General features: G+C 38.7%; 1 protein-coding gene across 1 annotated transcript in view; it reads left to right on the forward strand.

The window, feature by feature from the left end:
- Positions 1-10,899, forward strand: part of MYO10 (myosin X) — a 228,227-nt gene that overhangs the window by 117,275 nt on the left and 100,053 nt on the right. The window contains exons 7-11 of the mRNA XM_011231438.3: positions 418-431; positions 551-635; positions 1,320-1,423; positions 8,961-9,090; positions 10,138-10,256. Of these exons, the coding sequence (XP_011229740.2) occupies positions 418-431; positions 551-635; positions 1,320-1,423; positions 8,961-9,090; positions 10,138-10,256 (452 nt within the window). The remainder of the gene's footprint in view (positions 1-417; positions 432-550; positions 636-1,319; positions 1,424-8,960; positions 9,091-10,137; positions 10,257-10,899) is intronic.

The following is a 10,899-nucleotide window of genomic DNA, read 5'->3' on the forward strand; positions in this document are numbered from 1 at the left end:
AGTATTTGACTCTATAAGTACAAACTGCTCTTAGTAATCTAAGGACAGATAATGTGAAACATTTCAGTGTCTGCTTAAAATTACTATGTTTGACCTATTAACTATTCTAGGAGATAACTGTTTTTCTTTTGGAAAATTCTGTTATGTTAGTAATCTGGAAAATTGGATTCGTCATCAAGCATCAAATGTTTGTTGTTTGAGATCGGTTCTGTCAAATAGTTTGGCACCTCCTAGGACACCATGTGTCCTGTTTGAAGTCTATGCTTTGTTGGCTCATCTCTTGGCACTGGAAGTCTCAATGTCAAGGGAATAGGGATTTGTAATTATTCAGATGACAAAGAATAGAAAATTAAAGCCTAATTGAGCATGTCATATCCTGGTTTTGCTCCTTGACTGGCCATTGCTTTTCACATGAAGATTTATTAGAAAAAGTAAGTAAACATGATTTACTTCACATTTCCTTCTATAATAATAATTTTTGGCAATTATTGATTTGTGTTAATTAAATGGAGGAAACGTCTCTGAGATGAAATCTGATTTTTCCCCACAGAACCGAGTAGTAAGGCAAAACCCTGGGGAGAGGAATTATCACATATTCTATGCACTGCTGGCAGGGCTAGAACATGAACAGAGAGGTAAGTGAATGGGAGACCAGAGAAATATGGATTAGCAACTTGTTTCCCTAGAAAAGCTGTCAGTAAGACCTCTGTTTGGGTTTTGTTGGTATTCCGTCAATTGAAACGAAATGTATGAGAATATCGAAAGATGCTGAGTCCATTTTAGAGCCAAATGTACAGAGAAAATCATCAGTAGAGAAATGTTACATTTTTTGTTTTTGGGATCCTGGTACTTTTCTAATTTAATGGGATAGTTATAAGAAAAAAATGTATGATGCATATTGTAACTGGTTTACTTTGAAACCACACCCAAATAAAGCTAATTTCTAAACATTTGATTTTTAAGGGAAAATAAAACAGGATCCTTATCAGTTCGTTTTTTAAGAACATTTTCTGTCATACCATCTAGTTTCATTAAATCCTTTATTTTTATTTTTACTTATTGATTTTTTGTTTTTTTTAGAGAGCATAATCAAGACTTGGACGCTTAACTGGCTGAGCCACCCAGGCACCCCTAATTAAATCCTTTTTTTTTTTTTTTTCTCTAAATGATGATTAAGAGAGAACTTTTTTTTATATTAATAGGGGACTGTGATTTATATACTTTATTTTTTTTTTAAGTTAAAAGTACAAATTCTTTTGGATTCTGTCTTATCCTGGCCTGTCCAATTCTGATTTTAATGTTTTTCTTTATTTTTGTAGAAGAATTTTATTTATCTGTGCCAGAAAACTACCACTACTTGAGTCAATCTGGATGCGTGGAAGACAAGACAATCAGTGACCAGGAATCCTTCAGGGAAGTGATTGTAAGTTACTTTCTTAGTTTCCCTTTATTAAGAGTGATAACCCCCTAAAAAAATTTTTTTTAAAAAGTGGCATTTCAGTTCCTGTTTCAAAAAAATGTTTTTAATGAAAATAGAAGTAATTACATTTGTATCGCTGTATGAGACTAGGTACTTTCTTGTTCCAAATCATGATAAAGAATGTTCCGGACTGGTTTCTTTAGAAGGTAGATAAATCCTCTNAGAAATAATTACATTTGTATCGCTGTATGAGACTAGGTACTTTCTTCTTGTTCCAAATCATGATAAAGAATGTTCCAGACTGGAAGAGAATCCTCGTTCTTTAGAAGGTAGATAAATATTTGTGGCATTCAGGATGGGGGGGGTTGACTTGGGACAGTGTATGTATTAAAAAAAATATATCACAGGCTTGGCACCGGAACATGCCAGTCTTTCTTTTTTGAGCTTATTATTTATTTTTATTTTTTTTTATAACAGTTTCTACAGCTAAATATCTGTCAACCTTTAGGCCAGGTGACTGTTAGGATCTTGTCTGGTTCTCGCCTGATTCTGAGAACCGATTCTGACCACAAGAACGGTAGTCACCTTACAACTCTGAGGTGTGGATATGTGTGTCACTTATGGTTTTCTGATATCACGTGGACTTTGTTATAAGGTGACAACGTTTAGGAAGCCTGGTCATCGAGCTTTATTAATAGCCCCGCCCGATTGCGAATGGCCCGTAGATTGCTGCCAGTGCGGTCTCCTTTCCTTCGCCAGAGTCATTACCACGACAGTTGGATAAGTGGATCTAGGGTTCATTCATCGTAAACGCAGCTCACATTGAGCTCTTGTTATATGGACTCAAATGGGCCATCTCTCTCGTTGCTCTTAACCCTGTGAGGGTAGGAACCCAGGTTGTCTACACTCTACGACTCAGAGAGGTTGGTGTCCAGCCTAATCACACACAGTACCAGATAGAGCCGGTGTGGAGTCTAACGGCAAATCCCAGACTCTAATCCACAAGGCAGGTGGGTGGTCCCTGCTTCTGGTACACCCCAGGTTTGTTGGTCAGGTTCTTGTCTTTATAGTTGTCAACGGTTGTCTATTCAGTATCCCCATTTATTCTTCCAGATTGTTCATAAAAATGCCTTGTGGAATGAAATCAGGTTTTTTTTAAGTGGATATATATTATACATCATTTTTCCACATTTTAAATTGAAATTAAGAACAGGATTGGCTATAATATGATCCTCTTCCCCTCTGTGTCCCTTTTATTCTGTCATTTATAATGCAGAGGGGTTTCTCTTGCCAAATGCCTTCCTTGAAACTGTTAACAAGAAAGCCCGCTGTGACAACACCTTTTGCTGTGTGCCCTGGACAGCATGACTGACAGTTGGATTTTATGAAATGTTTAAATATTTTAAATTTTCTTTCCCAATCTTATTTTGCTCCTGTAGTTCTGTCAGTACTCAGACTTTCTCTCAATTTGTTTAGTCTTTACTGTGTGTTAGAATAAATATGAAAACTCATTCTTATCTTTGATGAAAAGGGCAAAGGAGGACAGGATTTTTTTCCTTTTTTTTTTTTTTTTTTTCTTTCTTGAAGCTGGAGATCAATGCTTTGTGATAGAAGCACGTTGTTTGTGGCAGGAGACAGACTCCTAATTGTCCAAGAAGCAGCAGGTCTACTGATTTAGCTCGCTGGCCACTAGGGTGCACTGGGCATCGGGTCCTCCCCTTGTCCTGAGAGCCCCGGAGAAGTTACTGTGCTGAGTTTCCTCTGCTCTCCTCTTGGACCTTCATTTTCTGATTCAGAATTGTTTGTGCCTTTTGCTAGCCTACAGGTAGACCTTTGGGGCTCGCCCTGCTTTTCATTGATTGCTAGCTTTCATTATTGAATTGAAAGAGTAGGTTTTGGCTTTTATAATCTAATCTTATATTGAGAAGGTATCATCGAGAAAGGAAGAAAATTTGTACATGACGTTGATGTAGATATAGACAAGGTTACAAGTATTCCATCTGCATATTCTTAAATATTTACTTTGGGATTACTTTTTAGTGTCGGCCTATTAGGAATGGCAGTGAAAACCTAGCTGCTATGTATTAAAATCAGGAACATGTAGTTTTTATTATTATTTAACCTTCTGAAAGTTCTAAGCAATACGGTCAGAAAAGAAAAAAAAGGTGCACCTTTTTAGAAAGGAGGAAAAATACTCTTTTCTAAAAAAGTAAGATTTTCTCCCTTCATTTTTTTTCTCCCTTTACCTTAACCTGCAAGAACCACAAATTGGGGAATGGCTTAAATAATTTGTTATAGGCATAAGATTAGGTCCATTACAGCAAGCAAAACATATGCTCAAATATATTTAATTATATGGAAAAACTTGCTTATTTTATAATTGAGGAAGATAAGCTGCAACACTTGATAATCCTTTTATTTAAAAAAGCATTTTATTTATAATTGAGGGTATATGATAATTGATACAGTAATTTTATGCAGAAAAAAGGCTGGGACGAAAAAATATACCAAAAATGTTAGGCAGAATTCTAGGATTTTATCATTTTGTGTTATGTATTTACAGTGAATATATCAGCTTTAATTATATAATTAGGATTACACTCCTAAAATCATAATTTCTACGATCATAAGTATCCTGTCAATACCAGCCCGCCCATTGTTCTACCTTACTCTGTAACCAGGAATGACAGGAATGGTGAAAAAGAGACACCGAACTCTTCAGGCTGAAGTTGGTTTTTATATATTCAACGTGTTTGAGCACCTGCTGTGTGCCAGGCACTGTTCTAGGCACCAAGGAGGCTGCAGTAAATGAGCCACATATAATTCCGGTATTCTGCTAAAGAAGGAAAAAAGATTGAATCATACTGTACAGCTGCTTTGAATGTAATTTTTCTCTCAGTATTTTCTCCAAAATCAAATACCACCTAAATTTTTATCTTCATATTTCAGTTTCGTAAAGCTGCTTTCCCCAGAGGTTTTGGGATCAAAGGAAGGGAAGGGACCACATTTCATTAAAGCTGAAGGACATTTGTTTGCAGAATATGTTGAAAGATTCATAGAAATTATTTCTGTGAATTATGTATGCAAATGTCATTTCTGGTGTTCATTTTTAGCTGCTAAAAAGTGATTCTTTTTATCAACTTCAATGTCAGTATACTCCTGTATACTTCTTTTAAGAATTTTGCTTATTTTGTTGAGAATTTGCTTTATGTATTTTTAGAGTTCATCATTGCTACCACTTGACATTAATATAAATAAGTGCCCATAAAATACCCTGGACAGCTTTAGGGGACCTGGTTTTTCCTGGTACAGACTCCGTGAACGTATGCTGAATTTTATAGCCATGTTTTTATGCAGCCTTTCAAGTCGCTCTAGAAATTTCAAGTCAATAGGAACAACTAATTTATCTGCATTTGACCCACCAGAATGGTAGCTGATAAAATGTGTGTGAAGTAACAGGAGTCTTTGGGTGATAATCTTTTCAGATTCTCTTACTCCACAGATGTTGAATGTTTATAGCATGCCTGGCTGTGGACCAGGACTGGGGGTTTCTGAACCGTATCAGCCTTACTGGATATATCCCTGGGTTTTTAATGGTGTGAGCCCATGTATATGTATGCATAAATTCATTCCACAGGAGTCAGTTTTTAAGACTTAAAGGGCCGACTTTAAACCTCAATTTTGCCAAGCATGGAAACATCAGTCTCTTTCAGTGGTGAAGAACTTGGGAGCATAAGCAAATTTTATATTATAAAATGACATAATATTGCATAGTATCACATTACATAATAGATTATTATCAAATTGCTTACTTGCGATTTACTATGCCCAGAATAGCCTCCTCTTCCACTGTTTCAGTGACACTATTCAGGATTCATCTATGGTCCCTTTGCCTTGAATGGCACCTCTACACCTCGTAGCCAACTGCCTGAGCCCCTAAGCGGACGTACCTTTTGGCAGTAAAGCACCTGAAATTTGCCCCTCTTTTTATTAGTTTCTATCACGATGAGCCTGGCTTCCTTTGGTCCTTCACAGTTGGGACTAGATCACATATTTGTCATCTCCCTCCTTCTCCCCACCCACCCCCACTTTCCCAAAAACCCTTTTTTTATGTGCCTAATACGGGCTTTATTGAAAATATTTTAATTTTGTGCCAGTTTTATTATAACTAAATTGCCATTTAGTGCTTCTGAACTATACTGAGAATTTCCCAGCATGTTTTTAAGTCTTGGAACCGTACGTTGAGAAAATAAGATAATGATAACAAGCTTTAAAGTGGCTACTCTTGCCAAAGGGGGGTGGAGATTGTAACTGGAGAGATTGTAAACAGGGCAGTAGGGCACAATAATTACAGGCTCTTGCTGGTGGTTCCAGCACGCATGCCCACGCTGCTGGCGACAGGGGGCAGCCATTAAATTACGCCGCGGTATGATTAATGCAATTACTACTCATCACCACGCTCCTAATTCACTTAGAATTAGACTGAAAGTAGTCAAATTTATTAACACAGTGAGCACACTTTGTTTGCTTTCTATCTCCGTATATGACTTCGGTATGTATTTAAAAACTTAGCCAAGAATATTGTCAGCGGGCATCTCGGTATTTTTCATTTGATTGCTTCACGTTTTCTGCTGCTGCAAACTTATTATTTTTTTTTTTTGTTCTTATTTCCATTTAGTGTTATATAATGTCCAGGTAGTTGACTTAAACAGTGAAGACTTTCATTTCTGTGATCATTCTATGATCTAAGAATTTTTATAAGTTAGTGTTGAATATGTCTTATAGGAGGAAAACGTCAGTCATAGAGGGAAAGTATTAACTTTGGCACAGAGTAGATGTTTTATAATTATTTCGCTGTTTGATTTGGTCCTCGCTGCTATTTTAAGAGTCTTGAGAATAAGAAATTATCCTGTGTTTCTTAACTATCTTTCTTTACTTTTAACTTTTAGAGTAAGTAAATCTGAATAATTATTTTTCCATTTTTTTTTAATTGGTAAGCACTCGACTAATCTTATTCTTTGTGTCAATTTCTGTTTTCACCCATGAAATGAGTCATCTTACCCCCAATTAAATAATTCATGGTGTTTTTATTTGTAATCAGATTTATTGAAAGGCAGTGGACATAATAAAACGCTACCATTTAAAGTATACGTTTTAATGGATTTTGAATTTACTCATGCATGTACCCACAACCACAATCAAAATGAAGGGTGATTCTATACTCCAAATGTTCCTTTGGCCCTTCCCAGCCACCCTACTCCTAGGAAACCATTGATCTGTTTTCAGGCACAAATCAGTAGAGTTTCTCTTCTAGAGGTTCTTGTAAGTGAAACCACACAGAGCGTATCCTCCTGTCTACCTCCTTTGACTCGTCTGCATCATACAGAACACAGTTCATTCCTTTTTCTAGTGAGTGTTCTTCCCTTGAATCAGCTGCAATTTGTTTATCCATTCACTGTTAATATTGTAAAATGTTGTACTGTTATTGTAAAAATGTTGTCAAAACATTAAAAGACGTGATGGAACATAATGTTTGTGAGTTTACCAACACTAACATTGCAACTGTTTTCAATACGGTGTATTTACTTCCCAGGCTGGTTTTCTTTATGGGGCACCTGGCTGGCTCATTTAGTAGATAACCCGATTGTGGATCTTCAGTTGTAAGTTCGAGTCCCACATTGAGTGTAGAGATTACTTTAAGAAAAAAAAAAAGTTATAAAAATATAATTTTTAAAAAATTTACTGATAATGTGGTTTTATGTTTAAGTAATTTTTACACCCACCATGGAGCTTGAACTCATGACCCCAAGATGAAGAATCCCATACTTTAGCGATCAGCCAGGCACCCCACAAAGACATAATTTTAAACTTTTTATAGAAGGCTATCATAAATCATGTTTCTGGATGATCATAATTTCCTTTAAAAAGTATACACTATTCTAAACTATTGAACTGTTCTCAACTATTGCTGGTACATATACGACCAACACGATACTGTCATATAATCTTGTTTTCCAAAAAGATTATAGTAACTTACAGCACCAATGACCAGTGCATCAACGTCCCAGTTTCACCAATTTTAGGTTTATCATTCACAAGTGTTTTGCTAATTAATAGAAGCGATCTCAGATTTTCTTTGATTTGTACATGTTTCATTTCTAGGCAGGACTTGCATATGCTCCTATAAGAAATGCCTATTTTATTTCTGTTGTTCATGTACCTTTTATTATGGCCAAGCTATTGCTCCTTCTCTTATAATTTTTAAATTGTTTTCCTGTTTATTGTATTTGCCCTTTGTTTCAACTTTGTTTTTTCCTTGTAAAGAAGTTAAATGTTTCACATGTTAAATCTCCAGTTGTTTCCTTTTACAATTTCTACTGCTTCAAGGTGGTGCATGGTTTCCTTCCTAATCCCCTAAAGTGATTGTCATTGTTAACGATTGTTACATTGTGGGTCCACAGGCTCTTGGTAGGTCATTTTCATCAGTATAACCAACAGTACCTCGGTTGGGGGAAAGGGGTGCTTTTCTCTTGACAAGAATATGGCTTCTGAATCATAACACAGAGGCACCTGGGTGACTCAAGTTGGTTAAGCATTGAGCGNGCATTGAGCATCCAACTCTTGATTTCAGCTCAGGTCATGACCTCAGGGTCCTGAGATCCAGCCCCGTGTCCATGCCTAGCACAGACCCTGCTAAAGATTCTCTCTTTCCTGCTCGCCCCTGCCCCTACCCCCCCATCTCTGAAATCAATCCGTCAATCAATCACAATAGAAAATGAGCAGATCTTTGATGTAATTCAGACAGTACCTGACTTCAGGTGTTTGGGTACTTGTATTTGGGAACGAACCTCTTCTCCTGTAGGGGCCTGTTTATTTTTATTCTTCCCCAAACAGCATTATGTTAACTTCCATTTCCTATGGAGGGGCCAAGACAAGATCTTTAAGAACTCTTTGGAGAAATTAAAAAGAGATGTGATGAATGTCTAGAGAAGACTGATCTGAATCCATTCATCTATTCCATCAGTTTCTATTATAAAAGGAGCAGAGACGCTCCTATCTACAGAGTTCCTAGTAGAGAATTGTATTCCTCTGACTTGGGTCCCTGCTGCATTTCGCCATTAAGGAAAGGCCCCGAAATTTACACTGGAACGGTCCCTTGAAGCCTTCTCCTTCCCCACTGACTATGTGCAAGAAAATAAATGTCCCATTATGCTTCCGTGTCTACAGAAAAAGCATTTCTTTATCAGCATCATCACTGTGACTCTTAGGGAATTGTTCTGTGGCGTCACTGGCACTGATGAGGCACGTATCTCGTTGGATGTCATCGACTGGGTGCTCTTTCCACATTCTACACTTCTTCCTTAATATTACATTCTTTTATGTGAGATCCTTATCATTTAAAAGTGAGGGGTCATGAGTCTGTTTCTTGTTTTCTTGCCTTTAGAACAAGACCTAACGATTTTACTGAGTAATGGGTTTTTCATTTTCTTTAATATGGAAGAAAAACAACAAAAACTTAAATACATTGATTTTCTTTCAGACGGCAATGGAGGTGATGCAGTTCAGCAGGGAGGAAGTTCGGGAGGTTCTGAGGCTTCTCGCTGGGGTATTACATCTTGGGAACATAGAATTTATCACTGCTGGTGGGGCCCAAGTGTCCTTCAAAACGGGTAAGATGCCCCCTCCCTGGCTCCCTCCCCCTTGGGTTTTTCCTCATAGGGAGCGTAGACCGAAAATATTTATTCTGGCCTTTTACAGAAAGAGCTTTCTGACCCTGGACAGAGACCCACGGAACTTTGTATTTGATGGGAACTGTCAGCTATGAAAGGGTCCAAGCGTATGAGGGGTGATTACTGCAGGGGATGGTGACTGTGTGCTCATTCTTAGCAAGAGGAAAACGGACCCAGTAAAGAAAGATGAGCACCAGGGATTAGATGTAGACAAGCGTCAGGGGTCAGGGGCGCGGTGACGTAATGTCCTGGGGAAGCCCGTTCGTTCTCAAGCGGAAATGCTGCCCACAGGCTGTCTCCTTGAGTTATTTATCCCCCAACACCAGTGACTTCTTATTCGTAAAGTGCCTCGGTGATGTGTTGTGAAGACGAAAAATTCATATCCTTATGAATCCTTATGTCAGGCTCCCTGCTCCGTGGAGAGGCTCCCTCTCCCGCTCCCGCTCCCCCTGCTCGTGCTCCCTCTCTCTCAAATAAATAAATCTTTAAAAAAAGAGTGACATTGCCTTACATTTTTGCAAACTTGGAAGATATCTGATGTAATGGGGGACAGCTGGATTCTCTTCCCTGCTTCTGCATTCAGTTTGTTGAGACACCTCATGTCACGTAGCCACCAGAAAATTCCTCTCTATCGTGGTAAGGGAGTGTGAGTAAAACAGCAAACAACATCCTAACATCACGGCAAATAGTTACGACCTTGCAAGACTTGCAGATCTTGGGTAGCCGCTGCCTCAGGGTCTCAGGACCCCACTTGGTCCAAGCATCAGGTTCTCTGCTCCTAGCCTGAGACTCCTTAAGGGAGGGAGTAACTTACCAGTAGAATGTGTGTTCTGTAAATTCTACCTGAGGGACTGAGGACTGTTCCCTGCTTTAATGCGTCACAGCGTGGAGTTCGCCTTGAACCCATGTCACTGTGTGGAGTTAGATTTGGGGGCCCGTTCCTTCTTGGCTCAGTGCATCCACTTTTGCCTTGTTCTTCATTTCCAGCCTTGGGCAGGTCTGCTGAGCTACTTGGGCTGGACCCCGCACAGCTCACCGACGCTCTGACGCAGAGATCTATGTTCCTCAGGGGGGAGGAGATCCTCACGCCCCTCACCGTTCAACAGGTACGTGCCCTTTGCCATCAAAGCATGTTTTTAAAAGACACTCCTGCACTTTCACATTCATGGCTTTGATTCAAATAAGTAACTGCCACAAACCATTCAAATGAGTTTGGTTCCTGATCAGAATAAAGAAGATACCCCTGCTGAAGGGAGGAGACAAAGTTGATCATTTTCTTAGAGGTAGTGATGCCGCGTTTCAAAGAGGACTGGGTCTGATGGAGATTTCCTGAGTTCGAGTCCTGACACACTACTTTCTGTTCTTGGGGAGTGCAGTCATTGTGTCTGTTTCCTCCTCTGTAAGGCAGGGATAGTGATCATACCTAATTCATAGGATTCTTGTAAGGATAATAATAAATATATGCCAGTTACTTAAGTACCAGATAAACATGAGCTATCATAATTTATTGTTATTATTATGTAGTAGTGCTTAGTTTCCCTTCTGCTACTGCCTCGAGCCAATTATATGTGCCAGCCCATCTAATATCAGTTTCTTGATTAGATAAGTAAAATTGCTAACCATGCCATCAAGAAAATTTTTCTGTGTACAAAGTAGATCATGAGGGGTGCCTGGGTGGCTCAGTCGGTTAAGCATCTGCATTCGGCTCAGGTCATGATCCCAGGGTCCTGGGACTGAGGCCCCCCCCCC

Source organism: Ailuropoda melanoleuca, chromosome 3 (genome assembly GCF_002007445.2).
Source record: "Ailuropoda melanoleuca isolate Jingjing chromosome 3, ASM200744v2, whole genome shotgun sequence".
NCBI lineage: Eukaryota > Metazoa > Chordata > Mammalia > Carnivora > Ursidae > Ailuropoda > Ailuropoda melanoleuca.